This window comes from Drosophila arizonae, chromosome 3 (genome assembly GCF_054131065.1).
Source record: "Drosophila arizonae isolate 15081-1271.41 chromosome 3, UAZ_ARI_1.0, whole genome shotgun sequence".
NCBI lineage: Eukaryota > Metazoa > Arthropoda > Insecta > Diptera > Drosophilidae > Drosophila > Drosophila arizonae.
The window spans coordinates 19,025,765-19,046,681 of record NC_142923.1 but is presented as its reverse complement, the minus strand read 5'-3'; the positions used below and the strand labels follow the sequence as shown (position 1 = coordinate 19,046,681).

The following is a 20,917-nucleotide window of genomic DNA, read 5'->3' as shown; positions in this document are numbered from 1 at the left end:
CTCGCTTTTTTTTTTATTTTATTTGCTCAGCAGTTGAGAAAGAGATAGCCGAGGGAGTGTGAGAAAAGGTGGAAAATGTGAGCGGACGAAATGGAAACTAAAATGTATAAGAACGTAAGCTAATAGCAGCTAAGTCCGAAGCCTGAAGGTAGCCTCAGTATTTGCTTTTGTTTGGGCAGAGAATTAATCAAATATATTCATGAATATTATGAATATTATATAGAAAATACAAAATAAATATTAAATAATAAATGGTAAAAAATAAAAAATAATAAATAAAAAATGTTGATTTCCAAATTCTTGTAATTTGTTGTTTATATTATAGTACTTTTCAATAAAAAGTAAAAATAATATAAGCAAATTTTGTTAGTATAGTTTATATAAAATACAAAATATAAAAGAAAATAATTATTATAATTTCGTAAAAATAATAGTAAATATTAAATTTTAAAAATTAAACATATTTAGATAAACATTCAAGACAATAAATAAACATATTATACAAATTAAAATATTATAAATTTGTGGCTATATATTGTATAATTATTTAAAATAAATATTTAAAAAAAAATAAATAAAAAACCTAATCAAATTTAATAAATTTTATTTAAATTCAATAAAAAACATTCGTAGGAGTTAGTAGTTCTAAATTTTAATAAAATCATATCCCATTATTTATGTATATGAGAATACAATAAATTTATTTATTTAAAATGGAATTTTAATATACATATATATGAGAAAAATATATAAATAATTTTTTTTTTTTTTTTAATATATTTTTTTTTTAATATTATAACATATAAAAAAGTTAACACTATAAATCTAGCACAAAAAAAAACTAAACAAAAATAATAAAAAAAAAAATATATATATATATATATATATATATATATATATATATATATATTTGATGTGCTATGCAAAACCTCTAAAAAAATTTCTATCTTCTATACATTTATCATACAATGCCATATTGCATATGGCATAAGAAATGCATTTACATTAGTTGCCAATTGACTTGCAAGCCTCAAACTCGAAATGAAAAGACCCGTTTTATACTATTTGTTGGCGGTTTTTCCATTTATCTAATACTCCACCACGCAAATCCCACAAAAAAAAATAAACAAACAAACAAAAATTGTATCTCAATTTAGCGCAACTCTCAACTCGTAGTTTGCCACGAAGCCCCCCAAAAGTGTGCTTCAAAAATTAACAAAACTCGATCCGAAAAGTCATTGAAAAAGAGGCGCTCCAAAAAAGAAGAAGAGGAGAAGCCCATGTTACCCAGACGAGTACAACAACAACAACAACTACAATCATTTAAAACTCGACTAGATACAAAAAAATCTGTGAACTTTACACAAAAAGCACTCAAAATATTGTTGATTATGATGGCATAGAGTGAAAAAAGAGTGAGAGGGAGAGAGAGGGAAGACCACGTTGCAACGCGTTGGGAGTAAAGGAGAGAGGCTTAGTTCGCCTCGAACTACGGCAAACGCTGTCACATGGGCCTCGACTATGTCTATAGGGAAGAGCGCGCGCCGGTTTTGCCTCCATTGAAAAATGTTTTGTTTTTTCAGAATTTTTTCTCTAAAGTTTTTCCTCGTTCAGCTCAGTACTTTGGTTTATTTTCTTTTTCGCATGGTACGGTGTTTAGTTTTGGGTCATTGCGCATTGTTATTGTTTCGCTGGCTTTGGCTGCATATTTGTTTTGCACAGCTAGTCGCCACCTGCCACGCCCCCCCTACATAGCCACAGCCCAAGCCAATGCCCCCTAGCTCGCTAGGCCAATGCTTTATGCAAAACTTGGCCAATCTGCGTTGGGTTTGGATTTTACATGGAATCAGAATACATATATGTATGTATGTATGTATGTACGTATGTGTGTATACAGTTGATTGAGGTTTTGAAAGACTGTTTGGTAAACTTGATATATTATTTTATGCCCGTTTATACATTTTATACATGCATTGGTAAAAAATATATATATATTTTCTTTAAAATTAAAAAAAAAAAAAAATACCAAAATAATAATAACTAAAACTTTAAATATTTACAAAAATAACAATACCATTTTTTTACATGGAAAACATAAAAATATAAAATAAATCATAAATATATATTAAATTCCAAAATTTAATTTTAGCCTTTTCCATGTAAAAAAAAAAATAAAAATAAAAATAAAAAACATTGTTATTCATGTAAATTTATACATTTTTTTTGTAAATTTTTATATTTACAAATTTAATTATTTTTAATATTTAATCGTTTTCATTTCTTTTAATAATTTACCACTCCAAACTCTCAATAAAGCTGCTAATCCCGTTAAGTCTATCTCTTCTCAATCACATAAAATTGTGCATTTAAAATCTTTATTTCGCTTTGGAGCTGTCGAGCAAAGTTTGTTGGCCTCTGACTTAAATCACTAAACAGTTTGGAATAGTTGGCGAGTGTTTTGGGGCAGTGGATGTCTCACTTCTGGCTTCTAATTAAAGAGGATGAACAAGTTGAAAAGCTTTTTAGTAGCTGCTCTATGTCAACTTTTTCCAGGTACAACAAACTTGCATTTTAATGACTTTTGAGTTTTAATTCAATTTGGCACTCACCTGAAAGTAATCCCCAGCATTTTAGCCACTGCCTCCTGCGACCGCCTTCTGGCACCGCCCTCACCCACTAATTTGTACTAGTCCGATATTTTGGCAGCTACTCCTAAAAACGAAAAAAAAGCGAGAAAAAATGCATTTGCATTAAAAAGCAGCAAAGTTTTGGCAAAAGTTTGATGCGGAGTTAAAAATAACATTACTTAAGCTCGAAAGTCCACGAAAATTAAATCAAGCAACATGTCAGGCTGCCAAAAGCATTATAAAATGCACTCTACTCTACTCCAAAAACTTAAGGGAGTCCAGGCCGATGTATAGAGTATTTGTTTTCCTGTTTCTGTTATTCTCTTGTTTTTATTCGCCGGCCAAATCAGTTTATGCTAACGCGAACTTTGGCTAATGCCTAGAGACAATGCAATTAAAAGGCGCTACAATTTAGTGGAAATAATCCGAGCTGCCGAGTGGAGATTTAAGTTTATCTACTTAAGGCGAAGGTAGCATTAGCCAGTGCTTGATTTTGATATAAACTCTAATGTATAATGTAATGAATACAATAAATGTTTATCTTATATATTACAAATATAGCCGAGTCTCAATAGTTCATACCCCGCTAAATCGAGAATCGCAATAAATCAAAATTTTATCCCTTGAAAAAAATTCGTTCTCAATAATTCTCGATAATTTGAATTTCTGTGTAAATAAAAAAGAATCACAAAATTATCGGGATTCTACTGTATTTATAAATAAACCTTTTCTTTGCGTGGACTTTTATATTATAAATTTTTTTATTTAATAAAACACAACAAACAAACAACAACAAAAAAAGGCATTTAGGTTCTTATATGTTTCGACTTCAAAATAATACTCATAAATAAAAAATAAATAAAAAAATAAATAAAAAAAGAAACAAATCAAAAGATTTTTATGTAATAAAAAATGTAAATATTTAAAAATAAAATTTTCAAGCTTTAGTTCATTTAAATTTAGATTTAGATTTAAGTTTATTATTTTAATTAATTATATAAATTTATATATATATATTTCTGTAATTATATATCTTATATATATTATATATTTTTCTGTAATTATAATAATATATATATTATTTGAGTCAAAGTTTCATGAATTTAAAATAAATCTCGTATTTTATATATTTTTTATATTTTTTTAGATTTTCATAATAATTAATTTTTGCTACATTTATTATTTTGTACATTTTGTACTTTATATACAATATTTGACGTATTTATAGCTTTGACATGAGCTGCATTTGCTCTACATAAAACGAAAACCTTTGCTGAAAGCAAAAAGTAAGCTGAAAATGAAAATTCCCAAAGGGAAGCTAATTTTAATTACACGCATGTGTTTTCCCTACCTTGGACTCAGTCTGTCTGTCTGTCTGCCTGTCTGGTGCTCTAATTAAATGAGTACTCGCACGCACACAGTCATCTACATGCACACAGTCAACAGTATGTAAATGGCATTGGGTTATTCACTCCTCACCTCCCACACTGCCTCACTCCCACGCTCGTCTCTCTCCTTTTTTTCTGTCGCTCAATCACTTTCGCTTAATCAGCCAGTCTTGCTGTCAGGCAGGTTGCCAGGCAGTTACCCCATCCCAATCCACCCCTAAAGGCAACCCTTAGCCGCTAATAAAAATGCCAAAAAAAAAAAAAGGCAAAAGAGAAAAATGAAATGCTTAGAAACCACAGCAGTGCCGACGAGGCAAACAGAAGTTGATTGCTTAATAATATTTTGTGATGATGTGAATTTACTTTTATTTCTCATTTGGGAGAAAGAGACCCTCAACACCTACACCAACACACACACACACCAAAAACACACACGCGCACACACTTAACACACAAGCAACACTCGCAGGCTTTCATTCATTGGCTTTTTGGCCAAAGTCTGCTCAGTGAACCCAGGTGACACTTTTGCTTCTTGTTTTTTTTTTTTTAGATATACCCTGGAAAAAGCATTTTAAATGGAGCATTTAGATTAAATTGAATTTACTATTATTAATTTTATTTTTATTATTATTCATTTATTTGTGTAAGAAAGTAATGCAATAAGTAAATTAAAAGATCTGCAAAATATATATATAGAAATTATAGCTTGGCAGCATTGAATTGAAAATGGACTCCATATATAGAGCAAGTTTGCTTAGCCAGTTGTTCAGATCATACAGTTTAAACAGGCCGAAGAGCTCAGTTGTCAGTGCTTTACTTAAAGAGTAAGTTTTAATTGTATATTCTCAATAAATTAGAAAATAAACTATATTAAATTTCTATACATTTATAAGCGCAATATATTTATATATTATTGATTACAGTTTTTTATTTTTTTTTTTTTCTTGCTTATAATAATTTATAATAATTGCCTTTTGCTTTACTTAAGCTAACTTGCATTATTGTTCTATTCTTCAGTTCCTTTCCTTGCTCAACATGATCAACGACCATTTCTTGGAATATAATATTGCAATAGAACATTCTCTCTGCCTGACTTATCCCAGGCTCTCACTCTTTCTTTCACTTATCCTTTCTTTACTTGCTTCCTCTTTCTCACTTGCACACTGGGTACCTCTTAGTCACACACATCTTTTCTTTACATGTCCATTCGTGCTTTTCATTTCTTTTTTAACAATCTGTACGCATTATCAACAAGGCTTCATACACACAGAAAAAAAAAAAGAAAGGTGAATTGTGCGAAACTGCGGCGCCAAAACATGTGTAAATATTCATAAATGTGTGTGGGCAGGTGAATGTCTCTGTGTGTGTGTGTGTGTGTGTGTGTAAAGGTGACTGTGTTCGTGTGTGCAATGTGTGTTTGTTTCGCTTTGTTTACTTGCAGCCCGCTTTGCATGTTTATTTGCTGTTGTTGTTGTTGTTGTTGTTTTGTGCTTTTCGCTTTGTTCTGTTCTGTTTTGTTTTCCCCATTTGGCATTTGTTTGCCCCAGCGATAAAAATGTAAATTTATGAAGTTTTAATCAATTTGGGGAATTCGCTCTGTACAATTCGCTCTCTATCTTCCTCTATCTCTCTCCCTCACTCTCTCTCTCTCGCTCTGGCCCCTTTGTTTTATTGTGCTGTTTGCTGCCTAAGGCCAAATATCCATACATAGAAATAAATACGAATTTTTTTATATTTACTTTTGCGCTTTTCCTTTGTCTCCCTCTCACTCCCGCTCTCCCTCTCTCTCCCACTCTCTGTGAGTGTGAAACATTTAAAACATATTTGAATTTCTGTTTTTTTTTTTTTTTCTCTTTCTGTTGTTATTTGGTTTTTTCTTTTGGTTCTCGCATTCGCATTTCTCATTTCGGCTTTGCCAAGCGTCGCCCAATAAAGACCCTAATAAAATTTTAATTTAGTGTTATTTCTCACCAGAGGCTAAAAAGTGGGAGAGCGCGAAAATTACGCATATTTGGGGATATATATTTATCCGTGTATACACACACACATATACATCTATTTAGTTCGATGCCCCATCTTAAGAAAGTTTTTCTTTTGAGTTTAGGGGGGACAAAAAGTTGTCTCCCTTTGGGAAGCTATTAAAATTTATATACTACGTACTCCTAGGGGTCCTAGGCATAGGGATTTGAAGAAATGTTTGTTTTTTATGCAACAGAGCTGGACTTAAGTACAGTTGGCATTAAGTTAATGTATGTGATAAGTAGACTTTAGAATTATATATGTAAATGTATCTATAGATCTATGTAGATACTCGGAAAGATAGATATTTTGATAAAAAGAAAGGTGAAAAGATTTATAGATAGATAGATGGGTACATTGATGAATATATATAAATGAATTAATATGTATTTAAAAATATATATTTTTAATTAATTCAAATCTATTCATCTCATCTCAAATTTTTTTTTTAATTTTTTTTTTTTTTTGTCTTAAAATCCTGTAGTCTCTATAATGTGTAATTAAATTCATTTCAATTTTATAAATTAAAATATTTATAAACTAAATTCCCAACTCTAAACTTACACATTTATCCCGCCTGTTCTGAAAACATTTTCCAATTAATTATTATTATAGGAGAAAACAAATATATATATATTTATTTTATTTTTTCTGCTAATGCATGGCTGCATCATTTAAAATTGCGATAATTTGCAATTAGTTTGACATGCAACTCACAGCTTCGATCCGACTTGATTTATAACTAGCTCCATAATATTTAATTGAACTAATTGACATATCACATCAAGCCCATAAACATGAGCCCCAACTGCAGCGAGCGCTTTATTTATCATTTAATTAACATAAACCAACGGAAAGGGAACAGAAATATAGAAATAGAAATGGAAATAAATATGAGAGACCTCTAACAAATTGATTGTTTATTGTGCGCACATTAGCACACACTCAGACACATGTACACGCACACACACACACCTAAACATAACAACTCAGACACACACACACACACACAGAGGCAAAGCAGATTTACGACTCTACTACGGCAGCTTGCGGCACACGCGGCGTATGAGCAATGCGACACAGTGCAGAAGAGAGCGAGAGAGATGACGTCAGAGAGGGAGTGTGCGTGTGAGTGTGAGAGAGACAGCGAGTAGTGGCGGCAGCCACAAAAGGTTATGAAACATGACCGCAAGGCCCAGGCAAATTATGGCCGCACAAACTGTGACAACTGCGTAACGGTAATTTCCCAATGTCCAGTTGCAGATTCCCAAACAAAGCGAACGCTGTTGATGTTGTTGTTGTTGCTTTTGTTGTTTGTTTTTTTTTTTCGCTCTTTTTGTATATTTATGTGCGCGACCCGTGGGGCCTGTGGCTGCGGCAATCGGGGCTTGGGGGCGGCTGATGGTGCGGGGCATAAAACTACATTACTCAGAGCACAATTTTAATGTGCGGCGCAGTCAGCGGGCAACTAAGCAGCAGCCACGAAACAGCCATGAAATATGTCGCCGAATCGAGATGACAGCAGAATACGCTACAGTTCAGCCCAGGCACTTGCTGAAATAATTATCAATTTGGGCCAGGCCAGAGAGCATAAATTCCAAGTGATATAGGCCTAGTACATATAAATATGGAAATGAGCAAAAAGTTGACTGCGAAATTCTGAAAGAACTCAATTAAATACTTTTAGAGCAAAACAATAATATATATATTTATAAACTATATAATTAGTTGAAAGATCTACAAATAAGTCCATTTTACCTTATGTATATATTACTTGTTATATATATTTGAATCTTCTTTAGAGAAGACCTCCTGTAACTCAACTGTCTATTTATGATATTTCCAGCTCAAATACGTCGCCCGATATCGACTCTTGAGGCTTGCCACGCCTCCAATGGGCTTAGTTATATTCGTGCTATCTTTTGGACCTGAGCTGTCAAGCCGAGCATATATTTCGCATTTCAAATCTCTAAATATATGCAAATAAAATCATTAATAATCATTAATTAAGATTTGCCACGCCCACAGTGGGCATAAATATATAGCTTAAGCGATTTACAGCTGATCGTAACAGTCACATGTCAAATTAAGGCTCTCAAACTGTACTATTTTTTACTCTCAACAGAACTCAGCAAATTTAAAATCTTAATGATAATAAAAATACCTAAAATAAAATTTAAAAAAATACTTAAATTAATTTAAAATTGAAATAAATAGCTTCAAAGTAAATTTGTATGCATACAAAAAAAAACTTAAATATATGTAGTCAAAATAGGCGTATGTGCGAGCGAGATAGCTAGAGTATTTGTGGGGCGCACGCTGGCTGTTGTCACTGTTTAGTTAGTAGCTGTTAGTTAGTAGCTGTAATTTATGTTGCCATTAGCGAGAGCCAAACGCACTTAGTCCGACAAACAGGCCCACAGTGTGCGAGTGAGAGAGAGATAGAGGGAGAGAGCGAGTGGGCGAGTGGGAAGCGTGCTGTGCGCCGATTTATGTCAGCAAACTAAAAGACAAAAGCAACATAAATAACGCACAGTCGCGCCGAAAAGTATGCAACTGGTTTTCATATGCGAGAGTTGTGACTGCCGACACGTTGCCCGATGGCCCCTGGCCCCTCGCCCCTGGCCACTGGTCGCTTTCCACTATTCGCTCACATCTCATTATCAGGCATCATTTAAGCTCTCAGACAAGCGCTCTCGACTAAGACTCCGGCTAAGCTCTGCTGGCGGGGCGGAGGCCTATTTTATTGGCGTTTGTTTTATTTCCGACAGCGGAACCAGAAACGGAAATTTCTCATTTCACTACATTTCCGCTCGCTTAGTGGCAAAGCAGGAGGCAGACCAGGCAGAGCGAGAGAGGGGGCAGAGAGGGGCACAGCGGCGCAGAAACATGCAGCTGATATGCATAACAAGTGGGTGGAGCTGGAGGAAGCTCGCTGAAGGAGCTCGCACTGAAATGAAAAATAAACAAAGAATTGTGCGGCCTGAAATCAAAAGGCGATGGCGGCATTCGTTCTAACAAATATGTGAATAATGGGGCGATAAAACAGACGGAGGGACGGACTGGGAGACAGACAGACAGAGAGGCAGGCAAGCAGTTAAGGGACACACACAATACAGACAACAGAGGCAGGCAGAAACAGTTACTAAGAACAGCAAATCGTACAAATGTTAAAAACTGCCGCCAGGCATAATTTTGCTCGCTTTTGCCCTTTTTACAAAAGGAAAAACAACAATAAAAATACAAAAAATAGAAAACTTCAGCAGGAACTGTGTGAAGAACAGTTGACAGCATTTTGTTTGTGCTTTGTGCTTCCCCTTTCATTTGCTTTACTGTCTCTTCTGTGTTCCTCTGTTTGCCATTGTTAGCTCCATGTCCTGACCGAGATTTGCGTGTCGTATGCATAAAAGTGTCCCCCGTGCAGGACATTTGAAATTCCAAGTGCATAAATCAACTTTGAGGCTAAGCAGCATCAGCTGCGACAAACATCAGCTAATAATCCCAGTGATACGTGTTTCTGGAATTGGTAAATTCGGAGGCTGTGAATATGTTTCGCATAAGTAGCTGATGAAATTTGAATTTGAAATTGAAATTGGATTTGGATTTGAATGGGAATTCTTAAATACTTTTTTACAAGTGAAATTTTTGATTATATTCTGATTTATACTCTGATTTTATTTGTTATTTATGTTGTGCTTATCAAACAATGCGAAGGCAATAGGAGTTAAGTGAAGGGAGTTGTTTAACTATAGAGGATGGTAAATTATAATATATTTTATTGTGCTATAATTTTTATAATTTTTGATTAAGCAATATACTATAATCAAAAATAATAAAAAGAAATAATACAATAAAATATGTTATAATTTACTATGATATCATTTTTTATATATATTTATATTATATTCTCAATCATATTTTATATATTTGTGTTTTTTTTTTTTTTTTTTTTTTTTTTTTTTTTTTTTTTTGTACACTTATATGTAATTCTGATTTTTTATATTTATTATACAAACATTTTTTTTTTTTTTTTTCATACATTTTTATATTTTTCATAATTAGTTTCAGCACATCTACCCCATTAGTAGGTTTCCATATTTAACATATATTTCTTTAAATATTTATTCCCCAAAACTTATACTTAGCTCATTTTCATATTTTTCAGAATTTATTTCAGCATTTCTATATTTTCCATGGAACATAGTATTTCGTACGTATTTCCACCACATTTCAAAAGACTTTAATCTAAATATTTTCCGCTAAATAAATTCACCAAGTTGTACTTAATTTAACTTAGGCAACAAAAGCAGAAAATGCTCTACATCTTTTTATCAAAACGATTATTATTTTAATTAATTTAAGTTTAACAATGGGATAAGGATAAGGAAAACGAAAACAGAAAAAAATCTCATTCTATTCCCGCATTTAAGTCATTAAACAGAAAAGGGTTTTTTAGGTTTTCCCTTAGTTTCTTAGCATCGCTCACCTGTGTCAACTCTTTTCCATTTGCTGTGCTCCAATTTGTAAGCGCGAATCGCCACTTGAATGAATTTTTCACCCAAAACAAATTCAATTTGCATTTTCTGACAGCTGCGAAAATTAACAAGAAAGGAAAAGAGAGAGGTGAGTGAGTGGCAAAACAACAAATTCAGAAAAATCTGCAAAAAACTCGAACAAATTCTAAAGAAAAATGCGCCTCTGTCGCTAATTACGAAAATTTATTGAAATCAAAAGTGTCGCACCATGGGAGAAGGGGAGCGGGCAGAGGGTGGACGGCCGGACTCCAAAAATCGGCTTTGGTTCGCTTCGGCTGCCCGCGGGTCTCGAGCCTTGAGTCCCCTCGAGCTCTACTTATTGACACTTGACCAAGCGACCAGCGGCCAAAATGTTAATTTCTATTAAAAACTTTACGCCGAGTTTTCTCAAAAAGAATTTTCTTTTTTATTTGAACCCATGGCAAGTAATGAAAGCGAGCAAAAGTTTTCGATTTCAGAGCTTACAAATTGGCATTAATTAATTTTCACTGTTTTTTTTTTTTTTCTCGCTCTTTCAGTGTGAATTTGAAAACAAAAAGCTTGTTAAATGGGTTTGGCATATTTTTTTCCCTTCGCTTTAGCTTCTTTTCTTCGGCTTAAGAAAAATGTTAGCCAATTTGTATGTTTGGTATTTTATTAATACCTTATAACGCTATTAAAGCCAAATTTCCTTGGCATAAGCCAACCCAAAATTTTTGTCTAAGTTCCCTGCCTAACCCATTTATATTTCAATTAAAAACTGAATTAAACTCAATTAGTCTCAACATTGTGAGGCTCGGTAGCCCTATGCCTAAGGAATTTTAAAATACAGTCGTTAAGCAAAAAAAGATAAATACTAAAAATATATAAAACTCGCACGTACTTTGCATACTTTTTCAATTAAGCTCAGATATTATTACAGAAAAACACACAAGTCATATCGAAGACTTTATACACTTATATACGTAAGGCACCAGATCTGGGATAACCTATATGGGATCATTAGTATATTTTGTACAATTGGAACCGCCAAATTGTCACATTTTTATATATTTAAAGATATATTTATTTGTATCTATAGAGATCTAAGGATATAATCTTGGTATATAATAAAAAAGTATATTTCTTTGACTCTAAAGATGTAATATTTCTCTATATAAAAATAGAGAGTTACATAAAATATGTCACAAAAATATATAATAATTAAATTTAGTTTCTTAAATCCAACTTCTTCTTCAATTAATTACAAAATGCCTGAGAAAATCGTATTACCCATATCCGGCGCATTAAAAATGAGTTGAAAGCTAAGCCAAATTATATGCAGATATTTTTTTTCCTTCTCCTCATTTTATTTCGAGCGTTCCCTATATAAACTTTCATATCAGGGCCGCGGCCTAAGCCCACCTGAGTCATGTAAATAATTCCCTTTCATTACAATTTTTTTCCATATATAAATATATATACGTATATGTATATGAAATTGTACTTTTTAGACTCGTTTTTGTATCTTTTCATATAATGAACGAAGGCGAATGGCCTTGTGCCTAATATGAATTTTATGCGAAGGGCTTGAGCCGCGCGAAGGGTTCGCTGGAATTTGCGCTCAACAGCGGTCGTAATACTTAAATTTTGTACACTTTTTTCCATTTTCGTCTTTTTCGGTTTTTTTTTTTTTTTTGCGTAGTATTAAAAAAATTTAATGCGTTTATGATGTGAGCTGAAAGACGTGCAGATTGCTGCCATAAAAGTTGCTTCAAAAGCTTCACAAATTTCGTATATATAGAAAAACAGTTCAGAATCTTAACTACAGCAACAAAACGAATGATAGAATATCGTCTAGAGAAATACGCGCTATCTGACCTCTGGATTTCACAAAAGTAGTTCCTGGAAATTTAGGTCTGTCTGAACTTGTCTTATAATGCCAAACATTAGCAAATTTACAAAAGAGAAAGCAAACTTTGTATACCTCGCAGTCATTTGGCTTGTGTGGGGTATATTCATGAAGCTAAGGTGTAACAATATTTAAGTAAATTTTAATACTTATTTTTAATGCAAATTTATAATATATTTTTAAATAATATTTTTTAAATCATATAATTAATAATAGTAATTTTATAATATTGGATTTAATATAATTTAAATTTGGAACAATCATATGTAGTAAATTTATAAAATATAAAATTATTTACTTTTTATTAATATAATTATATAAAATCTATTTTATAAAATGATTATTATTATATTCATATTTTTCATAGGATATTTGGTCAGCCAAACATTTTTTTAGGCAACAAAAAAATGTTGTTTATTTTTTCTTTTTGCACAAAAAGTTTTCAATATATATTTTGTGAACATAAAAGAAGAAGATGTCCAGTCGAAAAGACACGCGTGTATGTGTGTGTGCCTGTAAGAGTGTCTGCGAGTATGTGAAAAAGTTTTGGTAAAGCTATAAACTTGCGTTACGGAGTGGTTTTTCACATTTGCTTCCTCTGCTTTCCGCTGGTCAAAAGTAAGGGAAACAAATTGTGAAAGTGGCAAAGCGCGAAAAGAGTTGTGAAGCGTGCGAAACTAAGACAAATGAGATGATAATAGAATGGTTATTACTTCTGCTTAAAGCTGTGAGATAAGGGTAAAGAAAGAGAGGATAGAGAAAGAATGAGCGAGAGAAGCAGAGTACAGAAAAGAGATATCCTTAGGTTACAAAGTTTCTTGGCTATATAGATCTGCACTTGTTGCTCGCTCTAATTGCCATTAGCGATATTTTCCTATGGCTTTTAGCAGATATATATGATTTGGGAATACCATAAATCACCGGCCTACACAAAGGGAACGGCCAAAACTGATAAGTAGCAGTCACTTCAAGCAGTTGGCGTTTTCGAACAAAACACAACTATAAATAATAAGCGACCGCGTATTGTATTTCATTTGAAAAGACGACCCACTTTCCACTTCGGCGTCAATAACCAACAGGATTTCCTAGCTCTTTGTTTAGTGTCGACGACTTCTTCATCTTCAGCCCGAAAGGAACAAAGACACCGACTCTTCACAGACTTTTCCTTTTATTGTTGTTACGCTCTTTTTTGTCTTGTTCGAGCACGTGTAGTGTCCAAGTTTATTGATGAGCTCACAGAAACTCAATGACGACAATATCAAAAGATGAATAAATGATGAAATGACAGAATAGGGAAAAACGAAAATGCGCAAATGATTATTTCACGCTTCACGCGAAGCGGGTGCTCGAAATAGCATAGTATGAGTCGACTATTTAAAGACGGCCACTGAACTAGATGTCACTCACAAGACTTTATTACCAAGATGTACGTCAATAGTCCCACAAATTTATAAATAGATCGAAGAAATTATGTTCAAGGCTTAAAAGCTATTTATGTATTTTTAGATTTTTATATGAAGCTACACTCGAACCACCTTTAATACATCCTAATAAGAGAATCTGTTAAATAATTTCCAATTTATACAAAAATAAAATGAATTTAATATATAGGTTTAAAAAAATATTACAACAAAAAACGTATTATATTTAAAATTATAAAATATAAAAAAATATATTTAATTATACATAAAACACTTATTGTTTTGATAATTCAATTTATGACTACACATAAAATGTTTTTGAGAACATATCTTAAATTGTTTCCCTAACAACAATATTTAAAATTTCCTGTTTTGCCTTAAATAAATCTCACCTAAACTTCATTTCTCTTAACCTTTTTAGCCCAATGTAATTGTATTTTCCGGTAATCCTAACCAAAGCGCGCTATAACTTATGACACAGCCTACATTTACTATTTCTTTTCAATTTTGTTCTTTTTAGTTTTGTCGCCCCGACAAAAAGCCACATATTTTGCGCACATAAATTTCTCGGCGTGGAGTAGGAAAAGCTAAAAAACACACCATTTTTACCATATTTTCTCTACTTAGTTTTCTTTTTACTTGAATGCAATGCAAGGTTTTATTTTTTTATGGCGCTTCATAACGTTGCCTGGGCATTATGTATTTCCAACATGCTAATGCCAAGCCACTAAAACACACATTTCGTTCCAGCAACAACAACAAGAACAACAATGGGCACACCTAAAAGCCAAAGAGGCAAAAATCGCCAACAAATTGAAAAGCGCGCTAAGGGTTCGCAAGTTTTTCATATAAATCTGAAACAGCTGGCGCTGAGAATGGGGCCAAATCCCCAAAAACAAGCAAAAAAAAAAAAAAAAAGGCCATAGGGCTAAGAAATTGAAGGTGAAAAAAACTGCCGTAGCCTAAAGAGAGCTGCACATGGGGCTGAAAAATAGATGGCTCAAAATATAAGTCTAAGCCAATTTTGAGAATAACGAAACATCATAAAATATCAACTGGGAACATGTACAAGATTTTTACGATGAAACCATTAGACTAGAGCTTAAAATAAGAAATAAGAATAAGAACATATTATATTTGATTGTAGACTCAGAATTCTACTATTAATATACATATAAAAAACATTTAACAAACTTGAAATTCGCCTGTCAAAATTCAACTAATTTATTATTCTTTGATTTACCGATTTTTCAATCAATCTATTCTTATAGTTTCTACTTTCCCTTTTACAAATTTCTTAGAAAATCCATAAAGATATTTTATTAATCTTGCATAATATATAATCGAATTTTAACTTCCCTATTTTCCTTTTAAATATTCCATTTACTTTCAAATATAATCGAATTTTAATTTCCCTATTTCCTTTTAAATATTCCATTCACTTTATTTTTATAAATATATTTGTTAGCTTCTATTTTTTTCTAATTTTTATTAAATACCAAAAATAATGGTTTTTCTTTGCAAGATTATTATTAAGCTTATCTGTAATTTTTCTCTGATAAGTTAAAGAATTAAGTTCAAATTTATAAGAATTATCCCTAACCTATCTGTAAGTTAATATTTTTTTACATATTTCATATTACCAATACTTTTACTTCGCATAATCAATTTATGAGACTGTACTTATAATACTGTAAGAACACCTATAGCACCTAGGCCCTAGTTACATTGTGCATTGCACACTCCATCTGGCATCTTTCATCTTTTAACACCTTCGTCAGCTCATCAGCTTCGAGTGTCAGCCATGCCGAAAGGACTTTGCACCTTGCTAAGTTACGAGGAATTCCTTACCCGCTGTTTGCCTGGCAGCCAGCACAAATCCCTTCAATTATGCGCACATTACAAGCTAATAATATAAACTAAAGGATTACCCCTTGGTGATATGAGCAAATAATACATATGAAATAGACGCCAGCCACTTGAACCAAATGCCATCAAATTGCTGCCAAAGCACGAGAAAAGAGAAACCCTTGCTCCCAACTCTTCTTCCTCGAATGTCCTTCGAGCTGAGCTTTAAGCCAAAGACTGACACGTGTGTGGGTGTGAATGTGTGCGTATGTGTGTAGTAGTAAGTAAGTGTGTGTGTATGTATATAAATGTGGGTGTGTGTGAGTGATTATGTGTATGCTCAGGACTTTGCTTGTAATTCAATGCCTGTCAAGTCAGCCAAAAAAAAAGAAGGCGAGAGCGAAAAAAATTTGACTGAAATGAATGTATGTAGAATTTTTTATGCACTTTGGATCGAAAACTAAAATATAAAATATACAATATACAATATAAAATATAAAAAATAAAATATAAAATATAAAATATAAAATATAAAATATAAAATATAAAATATAAAATATAAAATATAAAATATAAAATATAAAATATAACATATAAAAAATAAAATATAAAATTTGTAGTATTTAGTATTTAACAATATATAATATACACAAAGTATTGTACTAAAATATACTAAATATTTTATCATTCTCACGTCTATTGAAACATCTATTTACTCAAAATACAAAAATTTCCTGGTATAGAGTATCAAATATTGAAATAGAATTTAAGTGCATTTGAAATACTCACACAGCGCCTAAAAGCGCGAGCGAGCGCCTCTCACGTTGTGCTTAACGCATTTATGTTGGAAACGTGATATAATAAAGAGAAGCACAAAAAAAAAATAAAACGGGAAGAAGAACTCTGGGAAAAAGGGAACTACCACCAAGTCGGTTTTTTGTTTGAGGCAATAGAAAATCCAACAGAACGGCCTGCTTTTGATATCAATATCAGCGCATCTTATGGCGCTCAACCCTTTGCACAAGCAGCCAACAAAATATTACTCATACGCCGCGTTGAGCCAACGAAATCAAGTCAAAGAACGTAGAGGAGAGAAATATGCTATAGGAATTTCAGTTTCTTTATTTCGTATTTTTCGTTTTTTTCTTCTTATTTTTTTGCACCCTCGACACGACTCGGTTGTAAATTGAATTGAAATTCGATGGCACTTAGCCTAACGCCCCCTCAGGTCGTCTGTCTGCTGTCTATAGCTGTCTATATTAAGGTCGTCCACGGCTCAGCCCAGCTCAGCTGCCATCATCATCATCCTGGCGCATTAGGCGCGCATTTTCGAGTGCCTTTCCCAAGGATAAACGTAAATTTTATTAGTTTTCGTCCTCGATTTTTTTTTCGCTTTGGCTGCTGCTGCTTCTTCTTTGCATTAGCGAAAATTAGTCGGCGAACAGCAACGACAACAACAACAACGCCGAATCGAAGCTTATTTGACGAGCCAATCGACTTTGAATTCTGTCTTAGACACATTCAGATACAAACACACACATACATATATGCCGTTATATACATATACATACAGTCCATAGGCGCCCTTTTATAAGTTTTCTATTTAAAGCATTCAAATTTCTAGGTAGAAATAACTAAGTCTATGCATGAATAGAGTCACTTAAGAAATCGATAATTAAGTGATAGCTTCCAATAATAATAATTAGGCAAAGCAACAATTAAAGAGCAATTAAAAGATAAATGAGAAAACAAAAATTAAATGGAATTATCAATTTTATCAATACAATTTTAATAATATAATAGTTTGTACGTTATAAGAATTTCAATGATATTTATATATTTTAATTCATTCAAGGACTTTAATAGAGTTTTGAATTTAGAATTAATTGACCAGAAAATATATTTTAAAATTTCGCACAAAAATTTCTATATAGAAATTCCATGTAATCAGCTAGGAAAAGAGTTGACAGCTTAGTAAAAAAAAAAAAAGTAAGAAATGCTAAAAAGTAAAGTAGGTGGGGGAGAAAAATAAAACCAAGAAGAAGATAAAAAAATAACGTGTCATTTGAAATGAATCTGAATTAACGTAATATAATTTGACGTTTGCGCCTTGTCAAATGAATGTGAAACTTTTTCTTTGTTCTATCGGAGCAGTGTGAGTAGGGAGCCGTGGAGTGAGAGGAAGAGTTTTGGGGGGATGGTTGCAAATATGCTAAGGGTATTCATTTACTGAATTGCAATCCAGCATTTCTTTGCCCTGATTTGTAATGAATTTGCCTAGAGACAGCCAAACGAGTCGCTCGCACATTAGAGCGGGGCACTTTAGATTGAATTTCAAAATAAGCGAGTAATAGATCTCTGACATTTATTGGACAGGCCCAAAGCGCACAACCAAGAAGAGAGTGGGAAAGAGGCAAGCAAAGGGTGCTCTGAAATTGAATAGCAAATGAATTTTCGAATGAATGTGAGAAAATGCTAGAACATGAAATTATACATTAAAAAAAGTTAAAAATTTCTAGTCAAAAGTTCTTGGAATTCTTTCTCTTATGCGTATAAATGACTGGCCAGATGTTCATTTGAAGTATCTGTTATCGATAAATGCAGATTGTTGATAGCTGGAAAACCATCTATAAAAATATTGTTAATTTGCTCTATACTTTTATTATAGACCCATTCGGTAACTTAACATATATATATATATATATATAGGATGTTAATTAAGATGACTTTTATTAACGATCCATTTTCTATCGAAACTTAAGAAATTGAAATTAAAATTATTCCAAATACAACAAGAGATGTATTTAATAATCTTATAGCTTGTAAAGGCTGAACTATATACAATACCGATATAAACTATCTATAACTGCATTATCTATATACATTAAACTAAACAAACCCCTACTTAAACTTCCTAAGACTTCTTGCTTTTTGGTTTTCCGCAATAACAAATTTAGTTAATCTTAACTCCTTCTGGCTAATCAAAGCGAAAGCAAGTGAAAGCTTCAAGGGAGCTCTAAATAAAGTGCCTCGCATTTACAACTGGAATCAGTTCTTGCCACAATGTTGCATATGTTGTGCAATAAATTTCAATTGAAGCTCAAGCAAAAGTAACTCAAAAGCGCATTTGCTAAATGAGCTCAGACTTTGATTATTATTTGCAGCACACGCCCTGGAGGAGTGATTTAGAAATATTATATATATGTATACATACACATATATACAAATGAAACAACCCTCACTCAATACAAGCTAAAGCTTAGGAAAATTCCATTTTACATTTAACCAGGTGTCAGCGAGCAAAATGGTTTTACTCTGTATTTGCTTTGCTAACCCCCCGCTGACTGCTATCTCTGCCTGTCTCCCTCTCTCTCTCTCTCCCTCTCTCTCTCTCTTTCCATCGCCCTTTATGCAATTGGTCAGGTAAGCAAGTGTCTGCGGGATTTGCGCCACGTTGCACGCTGCGTATACGCAATAAATTTTCACATTTTCCAACTGGCAAAAGTGTCCGCCAAGTGTAATTGTAATATTTGCCGAATGCGTGTGCTTAGTTTTGGACAGCATTTGATATTTGCCAAACCCTTAACTGGAAATGCGAAGACAATTCTACCTGTCCCACAGCCAAATCTCTCTAATATTTAACCATTTAAATATATGTTGCTATTGCATTGGGATGTGGGGTTTGGTATGAGTGTGTGTGTGTGTGTGTGTGTGTGCATGTGATATGCTTATCCAATCGACAGTTAAGTTTGCTGTTTCATTCTACAGTTATTTGATGGGGTGCAAAGTATTTGGCTTAATGTAAGAAGGATATCTTGAGTAGAACAGATGATTACAAAGATTTAAATTAAAATTTCTTAATATTTATTAAATTGTATATTTTTAAATTATTATAAATAAAAAGAAAAAAATATTATAATATAATAATAAATAAAAAGTAAGAATGTGCTTCAAATATATTATAATGAACTGAAATAATAAACTAAAAATTTATAATTCTGAGAATATTTTTCAGCCAAAGCTAATTGAATGCCTACGCCAAAAACTCGGTTTCTCATATGAACTTCCCATGGGGCGCTTGGTGCTAGAGGATTTGTGGGCCTCTCATTATAGTCATCCGCACATTAATGAAATCTCTAAAGGCATATGCCACAGTATGTGTGTGTGTGTGCGTGTGGCTTCTTAAGCAAGATAACAGCACAAATTTATATGCCACAAGCTGCAGAGACGCATATGGCACATCTGATAAGCAAATAGTTCAAGAATGAGCGGCAGAGCGAACGAAGGAGTAGAAGTGAGAGAGGGAGAGATATATGTCCCGCCTTCCACAACGAACCACTTCGACTGACGCTGATTGATTTGAATAAACGCGCGCATATTTATCAAATTAGCCACAAGCCCCTCAGAGAGTAGGAGCAACAGACATGCTTACAGTTACAGCTAATTTGAGCAGTGGCGTGACCAAAAAGGGACAAGGAACTTTCAGCGTGCTATTCTATATAAATATATAATATATAATATTGTAATATTTATATTAGAGATGTATGCTTTTAGCTGTTTTTTGTTGGCAGCTCGTGATCACAACTCAAAGCAAAATTACAGTCCACAATTTATATTTACCTTTAAAGCAACGCTTGCTGCCTTCCACTAACACAACTGATCGCCACTAGAGCAGCAGCCAGACTGACGCTCACTTCACTTGAGCCATGACATTTTGTTCTGCAGAGAGCGCCTTGCTGAAAAGTGTGCATGTAGTGGTCGCATATTGCATATGTATGCATACTATACATGTGTTGTTGTTGCGTACTCAGAGATAATAGTAAAAGAGAGAGCGCAGACAGGAGAGCCTTGAGCTAAATACGCATACAGTTAGTACTATGAGTGGGAATGAAGCTTGAGTGAAGAGTGCAAAGCGAAGTGAGTGGAGTGGGCAAAGTAACGTTTGAATGCAGAGAGCACAGTGAAAATTGAAAAAAGCGAGTGAGCATAAAAATGACAGTAAACTTTGACTGAGCAAAGTTGAAGAAGCAAACCTTACAAAATCACACTGTTAACACTGTTAATAGCCCTCTCAGCTAAGACTCTGACCTATTGTTTCTCTCTTTCTCTCTCAATTTTTCTGTGTGTGTGTGTGTGTGTATGTGCCCATAGAAAATGTCATCAACTAATCAAGTGGCATTTGCGAAGAGAACGGGAAGAAGAGAAAGCA

At 33.2% G+C, this 20,917-nt stretch overlaps 1 protein-coding gene across 2 annotated transcripts in view; it reads right to left on the bottom strand.

Annotated features, from left to right (window-relative positions):
- Positions 1 to 2,614: 2,614 nt before the first annotated feature.
- Positions 2,615 to 20,917, bottom strand: part of LOC108611074 (proton-coupled amino acid transporter-like protein acs) — a 62,653-nt gene continuing 44,350 nt past the window's right edge. The window contains exons 6-7 of one of the 2 annotated variants that reach the window (XM_089465507.1): positions 10,521 to 10,624; positions 2,615 to 2,712 (exon numbers count right to left, since the gene is read on the bottom strand). In XM_089465507.1, coding sequence (XP_089321633.1) covers positions 2,707 to 2,712; positions 10,521 to 10,624 — 110 coding nt within the window. In that variant the 3' untranslated portion in view covers positions 2,615 to 2,706. Of the gene's footprint in view, positions 2,713 to 9,491; positions 9,552 to 10,520; positions 10,625 to 20,917 lie in introns of those variants that run through there. The other variant, XM_089465506.1, reaches the window with a different exon arrangement.